Source organism: Dendropsophus ebraccatus, chromosome 4 (assembly GCF_027789765.1).
Source record: "Dendropsophus ebraccatus isolate aDenEbr1 chromosome 4, aDenEbr1.pat, whole genome shotgun sequence".
In the NCBI taxonomy this organism is placed as follows: Eukaryota; Metazoa; Chordata; class Amphibia; order Anura; family Hylidae; genus Dendropsophus; species Dendropsophus ebraccatus.
Window position 1 is genome coordinate 97,248,732 of NC_091457.1, and position 21,663 is coordinate 97,270,394.

Here is a 21,663-nt window from a genome sequence, read left to right on the forward strand (position 1 = left end):
TTCCCCACATAGCCCCCAGTATTGTGCATCCCCTTCCCCACATAGCCCCCAGTATTGTGCATCCCCTTCCCCACATAGCCCCCAGTATTGTGCATCCCCTTCCCCACATAGCCCCCAGTATTGTGCATCCCCTTCCCCACATAGCCCCCAGTGTTGTGCATCCCCTTCCCCACATAGCCCGCAGTGTTGTGCATCCCCTTCCCCACATAGCCCGCAGTGTTGTGCATCCCCTTCCCCACATAGCCCGCAGTGTTGTGCATCCCCTTCTCCACATAGCCCGCAGTGTTGCCCCTCTGATAAAAAAAACAAACACATAACTCACCTAACCCCACGCTCCCCCGTCGGTCGCCGGTCTCCTCTTCTCTCTGCCTCCGCCCGATGAGCAGCCCTCTGGTGAAGTCCCGGCAGCGTCATCGCTGAGCGCTCAGTGTGCGCCGCGGCGGCTGGGACTTCCGGTTTGTGTTCTTAGTACCGGAAGTCCCAGCCGCGGCGGCGCACACTGAGTGCTCAGCGATGACGCTGCCAGGACTTCACCAAAGAGCTGCTCATTGGGTGGGACACTCTTGTGATCGCAAGCAGAATGCTTGCTTGCGGTCACAAGAATGATTGACAGGGCGGGAAGCCTATGGCTTCTCGCGCTGTCAGTCAGAACACTGAACACCCGGGAGGCCCGCTCGGCCGCCGGGTGTTGCAAGCGGTCATCTTTGGGGGGCCAAGGCCACGGGCCCCCTGATGTTAGGGGCCCCGTAGCAGCCGCTACGGCTGCTACGGCGGTAGTTCCGCCCCTGTATATAGCACTATAGCATGAATGTGTATAGCCACCTGCTCTTTCCTAAACGAGGTCATGGCTCCAGAGTGCAGCATGAAATCAAGTCATTTTTATGAGGATTAATTTTACTGTGAATCCACATTACAATAGGGAACACTGAGCAATCTAAGTAACTTGGAGCAGGGCATAGCAACCAGGGCCAGACTAGCAGGGGCAAGGATTCCAAAAACTGCAAAGAGGATACCAAGAAGTCTCTGGCAATGCATCTACTAAGGCAGGGGTGTCAAACTCAAATAGACAGTGGGCCAAAATTAAAAACTTGGACAAAGTCGCAGGCCAACCTTGATATTTCCTTGATATTTCCTTGATATTCATTGAAGCACATAAGCAGCATATCTGGAACCTTCAGAGCGGCGTGCAGTGTTCCTGACACTGACAGTGTTGTGCATCAACAAGCACTTTACACTAAGATAAATGATATGGTAAATCCCTATAATAGTGTCCCACAAAGTTGCCCCCACAATGCTGCCCCATATAGTAGTCATCCCCCCCACAATAATGTTCCATATAGTAGCCATCCCCCCATGATAGTGCCCCATGTAGTAGCCAGCCCCTAATAATGTCCTATGTAGCAGCCAGCCTGTGCTCTGAACACCGCTGATACCTCTGCTGGGGACAGGGGCACAGTTGGTCCTCTTGCTGCCTGTGCAGAAGGGCCATGGTGATAGCTGCTGCTCCTAGCCTGGTCTCCGGTGTGCACAATAGCCAGAGCCAAACAAAGCCTGTAAGGGCCCTCAAGCAGTGCTGCCTGCACTTTTTCTATCGATTGATTTTATAAATTGGTTTCCTAGGCGGGCCAAAAATAATGGGGTATAGAGAAATTGTCCTGGAGGTTAAAGTGACTGTACCACCAGACCCAGGCTGAAGCACTGGAGGCGGGCCGACCCACCCTTAGTGGGAGAAAAAACTTCACCCCTCTATGATAGGTTTCCATTGATTCTAATGGAGTCACGTCATGGAGGGGCTGGGGTTTCTTTCTACTGGGGGTGGGTCGGCCCGCCTCCAGTGCTTCAGCCTGGGCCTAGTGGTACAGTCACTTTAAGGGCCTTTTACAAGGGTCGATTAAGGTGTCAGCAATCAGTTGTCACAGCACAGGAAGGAACACTTTTCAGGGTGTGTGTTGGTACTGGAAAAGAGCTAGCTAACACTCAGGCCCCTTCACAAGGGCTGCAGTGGTACCACAACATCTCTAGCTCCTGCATCTAACACCTGCCATCACACTCTATTTGATGATTGTGCTGGCCACTGTATACGACCAATCCATTGCTGTGGTATGTGATGACATCCTTCTACAAATGATGAGGTCCCTCACCTCTGTTTATTATAACATTATAATGAAGTCATCGGTCACTTTTTTTTTTTTTTTGCATTTTTTTTCTCGGCTTAGCTTCTAAGAGCCTTATCACTTATTATTCCACTTACAGGGCTGGTTGGGGTGTCACTTTTTACACCACAATCTCTAATTTTTGTTAGTATCATATTTGTGTAAATGGGAATTTTTGATTGTTTTTTAGAGATGTGACAAAAAATTGCAATTCTTCAATTTCTTATTTTTGTTCACAGTACATCAACACTATCATTATATTTTACTACATCGGACAGTTACGCACGCCACAATACTGTATATAATGTTTATTTTTATGTTTTATTTGTAACATAGTAAAAGAGGGTGATTTAAACTTTTATTGCAGGAGGGGCTTTGTCATATTTGTAAAAACGTATTTATTTTTTACACTTTTTAAAGGGTACCTATAATTTGGACTGAGCGGCAGTATACACTGCAAAAATCCTGCCGGCAGGCTGTCTGTTCAGGCGTACACAGGAGACGGATTTCTTCTGGCTCTGCCTCTATTGCCATACACTTACAATGCTGGCAAATGCTGCGCCGGATAAAATCCGTCAACTACGGAGGATTTTTGCTGCCTATCCTGCCACCTGCTCCAAATGAGAGGTACTCTTTGAGATAGGGGAGTGGCTGCCTCTACTTAGTCGTGGACTCAACCCATCCCACCCAGGAGGATATTATTTTTGCTAGTTTTAGTTGGACCCTGCATGCCCAGAGCATAGGCTTAGGCCACATTCACATGTTTGTGGAATGCCTGTAACAGACTCCCCCCATGCCCGGGCAGCATCTCTGATAAGATGCTGGGAGCGAGGAACTGTACAGATATGTGCATATCTGTGCAGTTCCCCCAGCATCCCAGCATGAGGCAATCTTATCATGGTGGGATGTTTACATTCCATTTGCTATACTATTTGGTATACCAAGAGCCTCATTATTTTTATAGAGATTTTTTGGCAGTTGGGGGGGGGCTGCTTTTAGTGATTTTCATATCTGTATTGGGTCTGTATCTTGCTATTAGCAGCGAGCTGGTGCACCTTTTTTGTGTTTTTGCAATTTCGGCCATAGCAACGTGCTCCTGCTTAGTGTGAATGGTGTTTTAGGAGAGCTGACCAAATTTGTCTTTTAACCCAGCAGAAGCACAGGTGAATGTTTAGACCCAGACAAGACTGATGTATGTGGAAGGGGTAATGTCTATTTTCTGTTTACTCCCAAATCGTGCAGGTTGAAAATCATTGTTATGACGTGTCCTCCCCAGTCCTTGCTAGGGCGGATATCCCCAGAGTTCAGGCAATGCAGCTGGACACTCTGATGGAATTTTTTTTAGTTCAGTTCTTAACTACTAAATGGTTTAAGTATTAAAGTCCAAATCCTTTTAAGTAAGAACCACTCTCTTACTACCTGAAACAAAAAAAACAACACAATATGAAAAACTTAAAGGGAATCTGTCAGCACCCAGGCCCTACCTAAGGTGCCGACAGTGTGCTGTAGCTGGCAGTCCCCTTGTGAGCATGTTGCCTTTTGATAATTTGTCCATGGATTGGATTATGCACAATCTCAGGTCTCCTAGTGTGATGAAGAGTCAAAGAAGAGTTGTGCCTCAGCGTTTGTGCCTTACTCTGGCCACCTCACCACTCCTCCCTCCCCTTCATGAATATCAATGGTGCCTGGCCGCCTGCTTGCTTAGCCATCAGCCAGTACCTGCCAATAGGCACAAACGCTGAGCCACAACTCTTCTTAGACTCCTTCATTACAATAGCAGACCTGAGATGGGCATAATCCACTCCACGGACAAATCACTAAAAGGTACCATGCTCACAAGGGGACTGCTAGCTACAGCACACAGTCAGCAACTCAGATAGGGCCCGGGTGCTGACAGATTCCCTTTAACACAGGTCAACACATTTCCACTGACACACTACCTGTTCTACTGACAAGGCACCACTCTTACCTACTCTACAGAAAAAAGGGATGTGATGTGGGAATGTGGTTTTACATGGTGTTATTAACCATATTTAGTACTGTGCAGTACTTATCACATTTTACCCCATTTATATGCAGTGTTCCAGGGATGGACAATATAACTATTACAACTCAAAATTACCACAGACTCAACCCTCAGCATACAGACCCTAAAATCAGTACAGTCTCTAAAATAAATGCAAACCCAAGGAGGAAGGGGGGGAATCTCTGCGAATTGTTACTCATCCCATTGGGGAACACTTGTCATCCTCTCCCCTGCCTGAAATGGCTGAGAATAGTTATCAAATTTAGGGTTGGTAGGAGGTCACTTATGATTTCTAAGTGTTCCAGTTAATTCTATATACCTAGGAACCCCCCTACCACATGTCTCAGCATCCTTTGCTGTATATTAGGGGCAGTTATTGTTCCCTAAATACCAGTTATTTCGGTAACCCTGTGTGTGACTCATGGAGAGTGACGTTACCGCTGACCACCACAAAATTGCACAATCTCGTCATCTGCCCTGATGTTTCAGCTTTGTGAAAAATGGACACTACAAGAATCAAGGCATCTCTGCAGTTCCCATATCACATCCTCAAATACTGGTAAGACACCAAAACCGGGGAAGATGGTCTCTTTCAGATTAATGAGCAGTCTCTTTGCTATGGGTTACTATTGCACATCTGTTCTGCACTTTTTAATAAAACTCCTCCCACTGCATGATCACAATAACAACCTATGACTCTATGAGCTTATATCACACCTAGGGTATAGTTATACTGTAAGTGGTGAAGTGGCATCATGGAAAGACTCTAGTATTATAAAAAGTGCATAAAACGTGGGCACCTGCAATAAATTTTGCAATTGGACCCAGAAGCTTCAAGTCACATCCCTGGTCTTAATGCCAAGACTTTATACTAAACTTAGGCCTGGTTGCATCTATAGATTACACTGGACACTAAACCTTTAAAGGTTCCCAGATTGATAGGGGATTGGAGACTGTTCATGTTCTGCCTGCCATGTTGGATGATGTGCAGTGATCTCTTCCATCTGGATCTGCGGTCACAACATTTTTGGACCTCAGCATTGGCCTCTTCATGACAATCTCATTACAGTTCTGGTGAAGTCTGCAACATTGTGCAGAGATGAAAGTCAAAGTGGATCATCAGAGAGACCGCACATCAATCTTCTTTCACAGGGCTGTGTACCATAAATGGAGGAGAGGAATACTTCTGATCATTGAAAAGAGGCAAGATATTCTTCAGATCTTTAAGATGATGAGACTAATGACTACAGTAATGGAGACAGTCCACATTCCTCTTCCATCTGCTAAAAATACCAGGAGAAACTCATCAGCAGGATGTTACAGTAATAATCATGCTATATGCTGGGAGTAGTAGTGCCATTCTGGACAGCCTTATTAATATTCAATTCAGAATAGGATAATGTCTATTGCAGTCATGACTACAAAGGAACATTCCCAGGGTATCCTCAGAAAAGTTGACACGTTAAAGTACAGTGGTACCTTGGTTTAAGAGTAACTTGGATTAAAAGCGTTTTGCAAGAGCTTGGTTAAGGAGCATTGCTTTGGTTTAAGAACTCCCTGTACTGGACGGGAGGGGCATGGTCTGCATATCGGGGTCTACAGCACTGTACTCTTACCCAGGAAATCTCCCTCACCTTCCAAATCATAGCAGATCCACTTCAGGCTGGGGCTTACATCAGTGGACAGGACTGTGGAGGTAATCTCTTCATAACTGTAACCCCTCTCTGCCCAGACAGAGTGTGCTACTATACTGTGCCCACATCTGTCCTGCTCATTCCTTCATACTCCCTGCAGTCTCTGTCAGCCCTTGTGTTTCCCATCCTCTCCATTCCTGCTATAATGTGCCTGCACTTACACTCAGCTATACACACTGCTGCTATAATGTGCCTGCACTCGCACTCACCTACACACACTGCTGCTATGTGCCTGTACTTGCACTCAGCTATACACACTGCTGCTATAATGTGCCTGCACTCACACTCACCTACACACACTGATGCTATAATGTGCCTGCACTTACACTCAGCTATACACACTGCTGCTATAATGTGCCTGCACTTACACTCAGCTATACACACTGCTGCTATAATGTGCCTGCACTTACACTTAGCTATACACACTGCTGCTATAATGTGCCTGCACTCACACTCACCTACACACACTGCTGCTATGTGCCTGCACTTGCACTCAGCTATACACACTGCTGCTATAATGTGCCTGCACTTACACTCAGCTATACACACTGCTGCTATAATGTGCCTGCACTTACACTCAGCTATACACTGCTGCTATAATGTGCCTGCAGTCACGCTCAGCTGTACACACTGCTACTTTAATGTGCCTGCCCTTACACTCAGCCATTCAAACTGCTGTATAGAGAAGCTTCTGTCACTGTCCTCCTGCACAGCTCTGTAATCTCACTTCCTGATTGGTCCATGCTGAACACACACCCCTTCCCAATTGCTGTCATGTGACCACAAAGACCTGTGACAGCAGCCCTGCTTTTCTATTCTTGCCTGTTGTAGTACGCTACTTCATTATGGGGATCTGCATATCCATCCTGTATCTAAACTGCTACTCTATTTCCAGGTTTATGCACTTACTATACATTATACACCACATGCTGGTTGCTATACTGTACAGTAACCTATAACATCACAATCAGCCGTTTCTCATTATTTGTTTCATGTGTTCTTCATGTTATTCAGAATAAAAACTCATTTTTTGGGAGATGGAACCAATTGTATGAATATCAGTGATTTCTTATGGGAAAATTTGCTTTTGTTTAAGAGTGGATTTGAATTACAAGCACGGTCCCCGAACAAATTACGCTCATAAGCCAAGACACCACTGTATATCTCATAAACATACTTTACAGTCTATCTACGCCATTCATAACAGGATTAAAAAGAACTGGACAGTCCACATAACCACTACAGAATAAAGCTTGTGGTCCCTACTTACCTAGGTAAAATATTCTTTAGTTATTATTGCAACAGCCCATTTTGTGAGTGCATTATAAACAGCTTACATACAGTCTCCTGCTGCTTTTTTTTTTACTGCAACTGCAGTTGTGGGGGTCAGTATTAACATTCATTTGCTATGGTAACCTGTACCACAACTGTGTCGCCCAAAGGTGGATGCAGCCCTAATGCTGCCTGGAAAACAGAAACGATAGGCTGTATCCATGTTTTCCAGGCCTCCCAACTTCTTTGGATGAAGCAGAGCATGCTCGAGTTGTACACATCTCTATACTGTGCCTTACAGCTCACTCTACAAGTTAGACGACTTGCTGACCAAAACAGCTTAAACTCTACAGAAGTCTCTACTGACCATAGCAGCTTACATTTTAACAGGGGAGAGAACACATCTGACCACAGGGGCTTACACTCTACAGAATACAGGATTCTACTGCTCATAGCAGCTTACAATCTACTGAGAATAATGCTGATTGATCATAAGAGCTTATTATTGGCCTCTAGTGCTTGATAAGTGCCCTTGTCTTCCTGTGTATGAGTCCTATATGGAGCTGTTTGCAATTATACAAACTTTATTAGGACAACATGCAGTAAATATTCTGGTTAACACTTTTACTATAGAGCAGTAAATGCCCAGAAACGGGCCCTTCCCATCTGCAGTGTATTCCTCCTCAGTCACCTCTATAATCAGATGCAGATCTCTCTGTAGCATCCAGGAGAATGAGAACACTCAGCTTGTCCAAAACAGACAGATCACTGAGTGATACGGCACTGTCCCCTTACACAGGAGTGCAAGCTCCAGTGCGTTACAGCAACCCTATGCCAAGCAACCTTCTCCACATTGTAGGGATGTGTTCCCAATTAACTAGATTAATGTTCCCTGGATTGAGACCAGTCCACAGGAAAATAAAATTGCAACATTTCTGAAAAGATCAGCAAAGTGTACGACAGATGAAGGAGTCACGGAGAAAAACAGTCATTAATTGTAAAAGAATATTAGGATTGAACGATGGTGTTTAGAAAGATGAACAGAATTGTAATCTAAAGTCCTTGCTGCATTTAGTAAATGAATGGCATGCACTGGCACTGATGTCACTACTGCTCTCTGGTGACGCACTCAACGAGACCACTGCTTGCTAGTGAATGAACTGGCTGCATTCTCAGAAGAGGCTGAAGCAGTCTAGTGAATGACTAGGATACATTCTCTCCGATATCACCACTGCTTGCTAGTGAATAGGATATATTTTCTCTGAAAACACCATAGAAACATAGAAGACTGTCGGCAGAAAAAGACCACCTGGTCCATCTAGTTTGCCCCTTTTAGTAATTACTTTATCATCTTGAGATAGATATACGTTTATCCCATCCATGTTTACATTTCATTTATTGTAGATTTACCAACCACATTTGTTGGAAGTTTGCTCCAAGCATCTACTACTCTTTCAGTACAGTAATATTTTCTCACGTTGCTTCTGATTTTTCCTACAGCTAACCTCTGTATCCCCTTGTTCTTGAGTTAAGTCTTTCTAAAGACACTTCCCCCTGGAGCCTTATTACTGCTTGCTAGTGAATGGATAGGATTAGGGATGGTCCGAACCTGACGAGGTTCGGGTTCGTACCAACCTGAACTCTCGGCAATGATTCCCGCTGTCTTCCACCTCCGTGGAGCGGGTTGACACAGCCGGAGGACCGCCTGGAAAACTGGGATACATCCATAGCCATAGGCTGTATTCCCAGTTTTCCAGGCAGTCTTCCGGCTGTATCCACCCTCTGCACGGAGGTGGAAGACAGCGGGAATCATTGCCGAGAGTTCAGGTTGGTACGAACCCGAACCTCGGCAGGTTGGGACCACCCCTAGATAGGATGCATTCTGTCCGATATCACCCCTGATTGCTAGTGAATGGATAGGATGCATTCTGTCCGATATCACCCCTGCTTGCTAGTAAATGGATAGGATGCATTCTGTCCGATATCACCCCTGCTTGCTAATGAATGGATAGGATGCATTCTGTCCGATATCACCGATTGCTAGTGAATGGATAGAATACATTCTGTCCGATATCACCCCTGCTTGCTAGTGAATGGATAGGATGCATTCTGTCCAATATCACCGATTGCTAGTGAATGGATTGCTAGTGAATGGATAGGACGCATTCTGTCCCATGATTGCTAGTGAATGGATAGGATATCCCCACTGCATAAAAGTGAGTAAACAGGTTGAAGCTATCTAGTCAATGGATGGGATGTCACCAACGCTAGATACTGAATGGATAGGCCTCATCCATCTAGTGAATGGATGGAATGCATTCTCAGTAGTATCACTGCATTTTTTATAATATAACCAGATTGCTAAGAAATGCATAGGCTTCACTGCCAAATACTGTAGTTCTACAGTAAATGGATAGGTTGCATTCTCCCCGATACCCTGCTGCTTGCTAGGGAATGGACAGCCTGCATTCATTCTTATGTTACAGCTGCTCTCTAGTGAACAGCTTGCCTAACGCTTACCACTTCCTAACATATGATCTGGATTTACAATGGTCTCACACAAGTGTGCAGCAGACAAGTTGTAAGTGTGACTCTTATAAATAGCTGACTCCTCCTGTTAGGTTTGGTGATAACCGCAGGTGTCTATGCCAGACTATGACTCCAACCTCTGTCGATCTTACAGTAAGTAGGATTTATTTTATATTTTGTTATGAAGTCCCTGGCACTGCTGGTACGTGGTCAGAGTGGAGCCAGAAACAAAGCAAGTTCAGCAGTTAACCAGAAGTGTCAGAAATGCTAAAAATTAAAATTTTCCATGTACCTTCCACAAAAATCCAGATCAGGCTACTTAAATCTGAACAAGTTCCAGATTGCAGGATAAAAGGAACATGGCCTGACAAAACTTACCATGCAGTGTGCTGGGGCGACAATGAAGCAGACATTAGGAGCTATAATAATCAATGCCTCATGACAATTCTGTTCTTCAGAGGCAGAAATCCTCAAACATTAGTTACTAAGACTATTCGATGAATAATTAGTATCCATTTAATGTATACGGCTTAAAAAGGTATGAGTAAAGGCGAATGCATTGTGAACACAGAGTTACAGCCACCTACCATGGTGGGGAGCGTGATTACAACTCTATTTTTAGTCATTTTGACCCATACAAATTCGAGAAGACCCATACAAGAACCTGGTTTTATATTACATAAGCCCTACACATAATGATTAGATGAAACGGCGGTAAGCCACTGAGGTCTTTCAGAAACACCATCCTCCCGCTTATTGTTTAGATTACATTTTTACACATTCTATGGTGTCAGAGCTAAAAATTTAGTAATTAGGGGGTGCAGATAATGTGTACTGTAACCCAGTAGCTCTACATGTCTCCAGTGACAGACAATGAAAAAAAAAAAAAAATCCAGGACACAAGATCTTAAACCAACGTTGTGACTTTATTGATGGGCGAAGACTTTATACTCCTAGATATCACTAAACTGTGTACAATTAGGAACTGAACGTTAGAGGAGAGCGAGACAGCAAAAATTAAATGAAGCAAACTGCCTGGAATCCCGAGCGGCTCTGGTTGTCTCTGCGTCCCGACCTCCACTGTACACAGATGAGCATTATTATTTGTGTATTACAATCTCTGTCCTCTATACAGACAAACCTCCCACAGTTAAAGGTTCATTTATTTTATGCCTTTTCTCTGCATTTTGTTTTAAAGCCTTCAGCTGCTGGAGAGGCAAATGCCCTCTAGCCTACTCCAGCAGGAAAGGAGTTAAAACGCTCTAATACTTCAGGTTACTTCTACGAGGCACCCAGCAACTCTGAAAAAAGCCTTTTGAAGTTTCTTTTTTTTTATCATTTTTTTTCTTCTTTTTAAACTTTTTTTTTAATTTTTAAATGGATTTATGCAAGAAATTCTAGAGAAAACTGCAGCCTGATACACTTTTTTCTTTATTGTTTTTCTTACTTTTGATTCAGTGATCCGAAAAGCAAAGGAGAGTGGCAGGGATTTTATTTTTATGCTAGGAGTGAAGGGTGGAGGCTTGCAGGGATGGGCTAAAACCTTACAGGCCATACTGTTCTCACATGTAGACTGATGATGCTGGTGCATTGAGTCTTTGGCGAAGCGCGTGGGTGCCCTAGAGGCGACACAGCCACTTCTACCCGAGACGCTAAAAAAATAATAAAAATCTATTCTGTGTATTAAGAACCAACCCCTGGACAGGTTAAGCCTTGGCTCCCTGGGCCCACATCAAGTCTGATGCTGCAGTTTTTGTTACTTTTAAAGTCATTGGTTTAACTATTGCAGCAGACTGAGGTTATCTGCCCAGAGGTGGTTTTATCTCTTGATCCTTTTGCCTCCAGATGGGGGCGCTCCTAGCTGCAAAAGGATGAAATATCAGTAATATATTAAACATCTTTCTAAATTGATTGCAATATCAGCTAAGATTTCCACCTTTGCAAGTCACATGGTATGCTTAAAAAGGTCTGCATCCCAAAAAGGGGAGCAGTAATCTTGGCTACTCCTGACCCCAATGGCCCCCATTGGCGTTTTGGAGTTTGTGAGGTCCCTAAAGCAGAGTGAGTTTTATTTATTTTTTTTTTTAACATATCCTCCTAGTCTAATCTAAAAATGTACCAGGAAGAAAAAAAGAAAAACTGTAGGGACAATGGGAGGGAAAAAGGGGGTTCACGCAATTAGAAAAAGAAAGAAAAGTTGAGGATTAAAAGTAAGTGGAAACCGGTGATTTGTGTCCTATGAAGCAGGAATCTTGCGCACGAGCACACACACAGGGCGCGGTTCACAGCAGGTCTACACGGCGGTAATACAGGAGGTAGGCTGTGCGCTCTACAGTCTGTTTCACCACCTGATACTGATTGATCACTTTCACAGTCTGGTCATCGATGCGTAACCAGCCATTGAGACCGATCTGGAAGACGTCTGTAGTGTAGTGTCCGCCTGTAGCACTGTTACCATGGTGATAGACGACTGACAGAAAGAAGACAAAAACAAATAAGTACAAGAGAGGCACATATCAGATATTTAGGACTGGTAGCTACACAAAAAGCAATTAAATTGACGTGCCCAGCCTTCTGTAACTAATAGTATTTTGGTGTAGTTCCTCAAAAGTCTAACATGCGTTGGAGTAAGATGTCCTAAATGAGCCATAATGAAATTTGCTAGTTATTAGCTGTAATACACGTCTGCTATAATTTACACCTATTTTCTGGTGTTATTAATGTAAATGCAGAGGGCATTCTTGTTTATTTTGAGCCAGCCAAGAACTGGTGAACTGAAAAACAGATGGAGATTGATAAAATCACCCATTCCTGTGCCTCTTACCACTGCTCTAAGGTCCCATTCTCATCACTGGAGCAGCATAACAGACACAGCGACGGGTGGGTTCACTTGTTTGTTTTTTTCTCACCCACCCCTGTCAGCCATTTTTTACAGTTTCTGGGACTTCCTCTTTGAGATGCTATGCTGCTGCCATATTAAAAAATATAGAAGCCATTCTAACCTGTCCAACTACGGCGTCTATGACTGAAACGGGACAGCACTGGCTGATTGGCTGTCACTGAGCAGGGACCCAGAGATGCCGAAGGAGGGCACTATAGGAGCGCCTACAGGCTTCTTTGATTTTTAACATAACAGTATGTTAAATTTTACAATGCTATGGTAGGTCATTCTTGCAGTAGAATGAAAGAACTTAAAAACTTAGATCTTGCAGGCTTCCGTCTATGGCAATAAATGTTATGAGAAAAATGAAGTGGGTGGTGCGTCACCAGTCTAGTCTTAGGGTCCTATTCCATGGAGCGATTATCGCTCGGTGAAATAGAGAAAACGATCAACCGATGATTGTGTCATCGGCTGATCGTTTATTTAGGCCCAAACCTAAAATGATCTGCGCATCGCTTCATGGAATAGCTGTGCGCGTGCGATTTAAAAAGCACCATACATTACCTAGCAGGGCTTCTCCTCCGCTCCGTCTTCCTCCCCGGGTCCCGCGGCGCAGCAGACCATCGCTAACGATGTCCCTGCAGCCCTCGATAAACGATCGGGCCGTGAAATAGGCCCAGTAAACGAGCGCCGATCTAGCAGATCGGTGCTTGTTTACACTGTTGATCGGCCCGTGGAATAGGGCCCTTAGACCATGCACACACTGACTCCAGAAGCGAGTCACCTATTTGTATACGTGTTCAGTAGCTTTTTTTTTTTTTACCTTTTACTTTAAAAGGATATTTTTTTTTGTGACCGCTATTTTTAAATTAACCCGTTAGCAAAAGTGTTTCTTTAGACTGTTTTTGTCACTCACTGTCTTCTTGCCATTTGTTATTTTTAGTGGCAATATATTGCCATATGTTGTACTGAAACCTTGGGGGGGAAAAAATTGTGACAGCTCCCTTTCGGTCTAGGAACCTAGATGCTGCAGTCGCTACTGCATCTAGGTGATTAAGTATTTGTAACAGCACTTCTCTAACCCTAGAAGCTGCTGGTAGGTGTCAGCTGTATAACACAGCACCTGTCATGTAACAGCTCAGCCCACTCTTTTCTCCCCTAACCAACATATGTATGTGTTAAATGTCAGGTAAGTGTATTTATTTAAAAAAAAAAAAAAACCCTCAGAAAACCAAATCCTGGACTTACGGTTTAAATATTTACCTGCAAAGAGCCTGTAGGTTCTTTGGCCTTTAAAAATCTTACTTCTCACACCAGGAGAAAGCAAATCTGCAAAGAAGGAAAGCAACAAAAACAGTTATTGATGACAACCACCCTCTCAGACCACAGCGGAAAAGTGAACTGTACTGGGTACTCAAAAAGCACAATAAGTCAGCAACGCAAGTCTATAAAGTTTTATAGAAATTCCCCAACCCGTAGCAGGAGGAAAACAACACTCAGGCAAGTGGATACTATTTTTTTTTTTTTTTAAACTACATTTTTTCGATTCCCTAATCTATATACCAGTGTTCACAACTAAAGGCGTGAGAGGAACATGTGTCTCCCAAACCACAAACTGTGTAGCTCACCCTTGGAGTCCTGGGTTAAGATTAGCTGTTTGAAAAGCTGTTATGTCTACTGGGCACCTTCAAGTCCATTAGACAAAGCATCTGTGATATTACCAGGATAGTAATGTGTGGGGGGAGGGAGAATATTAATCAGGGCTGTGGAGTCGGTAAGCCGCAGCTCCGACTCAAACTCCAACTCCTGAATTTTATCAGGACCGACTCTGACTCCTGCTCCTTCATAAATAGCCAGTCATATACCAGGGGAGTTATTTATCACACTGGCTCAGCAGCTTCTCCCTAATGTCCTACATGATCCTGGGGCGACTTCTGAGGGAATAAGGAAACATATAAAGCAGCTTCTCCTGTGTGTGCAGTGGATGCAGCCAGTCTCCAGCCTCCATGTCCTGAACAACTCAGAACTAGACTAGATGGGGCAGGTGGTTTTTTCCTGCTGACAATCTTCTATGTTTCTAACTAAATATTCACACCACACACAGAAATACTGCTAACAATGCCAGACACCTGTAATATAGAGGTCAGACATAGTGATATAGAGAGGGGTCACACAATGATATAGAGAGGGGTCAAAGAGTTGTATAGAGGTTGCACATTGATATAGAAGGTCACTGTGGGGGCACGCAATAGCATACACACACACAGCTTGCTGCAGCCATAGCGCACACCTCACACACAGGCTGCTGCAGCCATAGCACACACACACAGGCTGTTGCAGCCATAGCACACACACACAGCCTACTGTAGTCATAGCACACACAGAGCCTACTGCAGCCATAGCGTGCGCGCACACGCACACACACACATACACACACACACACCCTGCTGTAGTCATAGCACACACACACACCTGCAGCCATTGAAGACAGAGGTTACTGCTACACTACTTATGTCTTCTCCTCCTCCTCTATATTACACAGGATATCTTCATATTACACTGCTGCTCATATACCCACGACTCCTACTCCACAGCCCTGATACTAATGCCATAGGTCAACCACCTTCCTTATCCAAGCAACCCACAAACAGAACAGTCTCTTCTCACCTTTGCTGATTTCCAGATCCACAGGGTATTCAATATTCTTCACCAGTTTCTGGCAGCCGCCAGTCTTTTCAAACACAAATCGTTTTAGGTGTAGCACGAGGACAGGCGGCAGCTCCTCCAGAGTCACTCTGCGACTGACCTCCACCTGGAAGAAGAGCAATTCACATCAGCAAGGAACAGAAAGACCCAATCACTACTGTATACTGGTTACGGTGCCAAGTCTTGCACTAATCACCCCACAAACACAGTCAATACCGTGATGAAGAAATCCCGTGGATGGCAGACAACTTTCTGTAACAGAGCCTAGATTCTAGAAACAGATGTTCTATGAGTAAATTATCCAAATATTGTAGGGTCAGTTGTAGCTTCACTTGCCCTAGTGCTAAAATGGTTAAATTCTGTTTTATTGTTTCTTCATTTGTCTGCCAGTACATGAAAATTACACACTACACTGAGCGGCAACCTGCGCTCTGCTGATCCTCAAGATGCTCAGCGAGGCACAGGCCGCAGACACTAGGAATGTGCAGACCTGGAAGCAGGAGCAGGGTCTGCCGCCAAGTATTATTGCTGCAAAAAAAAAACCAGTTATGTGGAGCAGTTATCCGCAGCTAGGATCCTATATGTAAGGTAAACTTAACAATGCAGGTAAGCGCTAAGCCTGGAGAGGAGGGAGATTTGTATTCTCTATTACTCAGCCATTAGTATTTGATCAGAACAGATTTTAAGCCACTGGATGTTAATACTCATTAAATGCAAGCAGTGATCTTCTTGAAAATGTAAAGTAATTGAAACACCTATTAAATTGATGAAAAATTGGTGAAAAGAATGTGAGGTTTTGGGTCCACAATATGCAACAACTGAGGAGGGGGGGGGTTACTTTAATTATGAACTGTACCAAGGGCAGAGGTGTTATTGACACCTAGGAAATGACGCAACAAATGCAACAGCAGAGTGCCTAAGTAGCACAACCAAAACAATCTGCCAATACCGGCACACAGTGTTTGTTTATAGGACAGAGTGAGCATTAAGTAAGAGACTAATCTGCCATTCGTCCTTACTAACTATTGAAGTGCGAGTTCCCCCTTCTGTGCACCTATAGATAGATTTTATTATGTCCGTGATGGAGGAGAGAGGTGCGTGGATTGGAACCCCTGCTGAGCACTAGTATGGAACGTTTTGCAAATATTTTCTTTTAACTCCAGCAATGGCCGCTAATGTCATTAAAACCAAAGGTTTTAAAAGACAATGTTTAAAGGGAAAGTAACAGCAGGTTAAAATAATCAGTTTGGTTCCCATAGAGCTGGGAATGCCAAGGAAGGTAGTTTTCTTACCTTTATCCTCAGTGCCAGGTTTCATGCAATCCTGCGTTTATTAGGTGGTTCAGCGCACTGCGGATGTTACTAAACCTCTCAGTTCACTGGTTCTACCGACCCCCCTTATAAATACTAAGTTGGCACTCTACAGTGCCGTCACTCTGGCCACTCATCATTGCAGAGCACTAAATGAATGTTCATGAAGAGGGACTGGAAGACCGAAGCACCGATGGTTGTAGTCCTGCCTTCAATGCACCAAATAGTCTAATTACCATAATAATAAAATCACAGGACGTACAAGATATAGATATAGAGTTATCTATCTCTCTATCTGAAAACCTGTAGAGATCGGATAATTCTCAAAAAAATGCTCGGTACAATAAAACCGGCCTAAACAATCCTCTAAACCAGACTCCAGTAGCAAGGTAGGACAGAGATTTAGCTGCACAATTTAGACAGGATACAACTAACAGTATGACGTATGTAAGGTTACAGTGTCTGAATGTCACACTGATATTTTGTTAACATTACCATCATCAAATATTCTTCTATATCTAATAAACCATGTAAAAGTACCATGTGCAACGGATTTCCCTTTACATAGGTCACTATGCAGAACATTCTTGAGTAGTGATCTGTTGAATATTTGCTCAGGGTAAATCCTGGATCAATCCCAGGAAAGCTCTGGTATAAATCTTTGTTCCATATAATGCTGTGTGGTGTCGCTAGCTGAGGAGCCCAATGAGAAGGAGAAATAAATTCCTCCAAATAGTCTATTTCAACACGGCTGAAGCTTCACGTAGATACACACACACACACACACACACACACACCTCAGACCGGCCTTGCTTGGAAAAATTGGAAAATTCCCCTTTAGAAAGTGACTGACTGTCTAAATGTCATAAGGAGGGCTTCTGCACGCCTTTTCTCTGTCTCTGCCTAATTATCATGCATGAATTTTATTTCCAGCCCAGACATCAAAATAAAAACCAGACAGAGCCACCAGAACATAAACTGAACACCCATTTCTCCTAAACCCTTAATTGAACAGTGGTCGCTCTGTCAAGACCAGAAATGACAGGTTACCCACCAAAACCTTACAAGCTAAAATCACAAGTCGCTTGGCGATGAGTTTTACTCCCACATCAGCAACAACCTTCAAACGGCTGGGAAACCTAGACTGCGGCGCAGCTCCAAGAGTTCTGCTTAACCCCTGCACTGCTCAGGAGCCTAGGCGTTTAGACTGAGGCTACACAGACGTTTTCTAGCTACAGCTGCAGGCCAGAGGAATACAATGAGCTGCATTCAACCATAAACTTCTGGAAATAAGCCTGATCACTTTTCAGCAGCTTTCCACCATCAATTTCACTCAATTTTAAAGATCCGATTGCTTTCTTGTTTACAATTAGAGGCTGAAAACCTGTGTAGACCTAGTTTCGTCTGCTACAATCCTCTTAGTAGTACAGCCTCCAGACTGATACATATTGCCTACCTCAATGCACTGTAACATACCAATCACTTGAGGCATATTAGGTCTATAATATAGCCTATCACACGGGTTAGTCATTGAACAGAACCAATTGTCAATTTTCCTATATCTGGCTAAACAGAAATCTCAACCCAGAAAACAGATTCGCCATTGTGTAATAGATAAAACATTAAGTGTTGCTTGAGTTAGCCATGATGTCTTTGATAAGACATTGTGCCATTCACGTGTATGGGAAGGGGGTGGGGGGTTTTGTAGTTTTATCAAACTGTCCTATAAAAAAAAGAAAATACTCTGATGCCCATAGCAATAAACCAATCGGAGCTCATTTTATCCAAACGATATAAGGTATAATCTGAACTGTGATTGGCTGCTATGGGAACACTGGATCTCCAAAATACCCCATTAATTTACTTCATTGGTTTTGGAAATAACTGGTCTGGGCAAAAACCTCAGAACTCCAAATCTCGCTAGTTTGAAAGGAAGATATATTCCGGTAAAGTTAAAGGAACTATTACTAAGCTTTCTCTGGATCCTGAATAGCATCACAGTTAAGCTGAAATGTGACCATAGACTACTACTTTGCCCCGATCCAATAAGAAATGTATACACAACAGAGACAATGTACTATTAGTATTAAATGTCCAAGAATTCCAGGTGTAATTTATCCCAATGAGCTAAACTAACTCCCTGCTTCACGTCAAAGTCAACTATGTCAAACCTTTTCCCCCAAACTAGCCATTTTATCATGGATGTCACAGTGGTGAGCACTGCTGATACCAGCTGATTTAAACATCTGGGAAGAAAAAGCCCTGTTTGCAACATTTCAGAAAAACCGCTTGTTCCTGCAGCTTGCTAAAATCTAAATTCTTGCAGGCATATCTATGATTTTTATACATGTCTTATCTTTTTGGCGTGCCCATAACCCTAACAAACAATTGATAGCTATGTTATGAAAGAGCCGCTAACTAAGGTTTGTAAAATCTGAAAAAGGTTTGAAACATTGCTCCTACTGCACAGGGATAGGAACAGATGGGGCATGGAAAGTTGCAGAAAGGCACAGCAAGCTGCAGCACTGGGTACATACCTCTTGTTTAGTTTTGGTGGTGTACCCCTGGACAGACTCTCTGGCCACAAGACTCTCCAGTGCGTCTTGGACGGTGCGGATCTTTTCAGACTGAATGTCCAGTTGCAGGGTGAAGAACGGCTGCAAGGTAGCAGACTCCTTGGAACTTTGCTGGTAAACTACAGATCTGCAAGAGGAACAGCAGTGTTTTAAGCAGACAATACATTACATTAAATGATCATATTCCTGATCTTGTTTGGTAAACAGCTTAACCTCTTAGGGACATATGACGTACCCATACGTCATATGTCCGGAAGAGTTCAGAGGGGGGCCGCGCCGCGACCCGCTCTGAACTGCCGCCATCCCGACTGCTATCTGCAGCACGGGACCGCGGCTATTGGCGGAAGCGGGCCGATCGTCGCTCCCGCTAATTAACACCATTAGATACAGCTGTCAAACATGACAGCTGCATCTAACAGTGTTAAATGCAGCCCATCCCTGGTGTCTAGTGGCGGGATCCCCCCCCCCGCGATGCGATCGCGGAGGGGGGATCCCTTGGTCTAACTAAGCCGGGCCTCAGCGACGTAATGACGCTCATCCCGGCTCAGTATTCTATTGCAATGGTCTGCAGCAGACCAAAGCAATAGAGCAACGATCTCATGGATTGGTGCTGTGTAATACAGCTACACTGATCTCTATGAGAGATCAGTGTAGCTGTATTAGAAGTCCCACAGGGGGACTTCAAATTAATGTGAAAGTTTAAAAATAAAAAGTGTTCTTATCAATAAAAATCTCCCCTAATAAAAGTCTGAATAACCACCCTTTTCTCATTTTCGAAATAAAAATAAATAAATAAAACTAACATGTTTGGTATCACCACGTGCGTAATTGCATGAACTATTAATTTATCACATTCCTGATCTTGCACGGTAAACGGCGTAAGCGCAAATACCCGCCAAAGTGCTCGCATCAAATCCAGAAACATTGTAATAAAAAGCGATCAAAAAGTCACATATACACAATCAAGGTACCGATAGAAAGAACACATCATGGTGCAAAAAAATGACACCTCAATCAGCCCCATAGACCAAAGGATAAAAGCGCTATACACATGGGAATAGAGCGATTTTAGGGAACTTTTTTTGCTGTAGAAATTTAAATTTTTTAAAAGCTATCAAATAATATAAAAAAATTTATGCAAGTTGCATGTTTTAATCGTACAGACTTAAGGAACATATATAACATATCAGTTTTTCCATAGGACAAACGGCGTAAAACCCCCCCCCCCAAAAAAAACTAAGAAAAAGAATTGCGTTTTTTTTTTTTTTTCACTACGCATATAATTTTTTTCTGGTTTCGATGCATATTTTATGCAAAAATTCAGCCTGTCATTGCAAAGTACAACTAGTGGCGGAAAAAATAAGGGCTCGTATGGGTTTCTAGGTTAAAAAATGCAAGTGCTAACACAAAAACGAAAATTGGCTCCGTCCTTAAGGGGTTAAAGGGGTACTCCCGGGCTGGAGTCTTTTATTGTACGACCCGATTCCAGCGCTGGGTCCCAGATCGCGCCGCCCCGTTTTCCCATCCGTCTGCCGCTGCCTGGTCTGAGCTGTGGCTTGAGACGTGACGTCTCAAGGCAGATCAGCTATTTAGCGGTCGTAGCGGAGTCCCGCCACGGCCACTAAATGGCTGAGCTGCCTTGAGACATCACGTCTCAAGCCGCAGCTCAGAAGGGAGAACGGGGCGGCGCAATCTGGCGCTGGAACCAGGGAGGTGAGACCCCAGCCTGGAGTATCTCTTTAAGCACAAAATTGCAAATGTTTGGTCACATCACATCCCAGAAAAAAAATGGAATAAAAATTATCAGTTGCATGTACACAAGTGTGGTACAGATAAAAACTACAGATCATAGTGCAAAAAATGAGGCCTCAAACAGCACGGCAGACATTAAGTCATTCCTGGTTTTATGCTTCAGACCATCCAGTCTTTGGACCTGTTCTTTTTAATCAATACTTTATCAGAACTGGACACAGAGCTCTATACAGCGGAATCACACTTTCCCTTTTCGTACTGGTTATACCTCTAGCTATACAACTAGCTTTCCCTACCGCCTGGGTGCACTGGTGACTTTTAAGCTATCAGAAATCATTACCCATCTCTGGAAGTCTTTGCTAACATAAAATGATAATGATACTCAGAGGATCCACATTACTGACACCTCAAGGGATGTCAACCCTATTGCCCACTTTTGAGTCTCCCAGAATAGACCCTTTGGGCATACCAATTTTACACACAATTAACCCCAACCTTTTGATATTGTATACTTCAGCAAACCACAAATCTATGAACTATTTAGGGATTAAGGGTCTTTTTACACACACAGATTGTTGAAGCCACAGCCAGGAATGGATTTGAACAGAGGAGAAATCTCAGTCTTTACTTTAAAACAGAACAGGTCAAAAAGGAAAGACGGATATTTCTCTTTAAATCCATTCCTAGCTTTGGCTTCAACAATCTGTCAGATAAATCTGTGAGTGTAAAAGAAGCCCAAGTCAATATTCCATTATTTCTCTATG

At 43.6% G+C, this 21,663-nt stretch overlaps 1 protein-coding gene across 2 annotated transcripts in view; it reads right to left on the minus strand.

Moving 5' to 3' along the window:
• Positions 1 to 10,581: 10,581 nt before the first annotated feature.
• Positions 10,582 to 21,663, minus strand: part of USP10 (ubiquitin specific peptidase 10) — a 42,102-nt gene continuing 31,020 nt past the window's right edge. For both annotated transcript variants that reach the window (XM_069966332.1, XM_069966331.1), the window contains 4 exons: positions 19,109 to 19,274; positions 15,223 to 15,367; positions 13,819 to 13,884; positions 10,582 to 12,144 (listed from right to left, as the gene is read on the minus strand). In XM_069966332.1, coding sequence (XP_069822433.1) covers positions 11,957 to 12,144; positions 13,819 to 13,884; positions 15,223 to 15,367; positions 19,109 to 19,274 — 565 coding nt within the window. In that variant the 3' untranslated portion in view covers positions 10,582 to 11,956. The remainder of the gene's footprint in view (positions 12,145 to 13,818; positions 13,885 to 15,222; positions 15,368 to 19,108; positions 19,275 to 21,663) is intronic.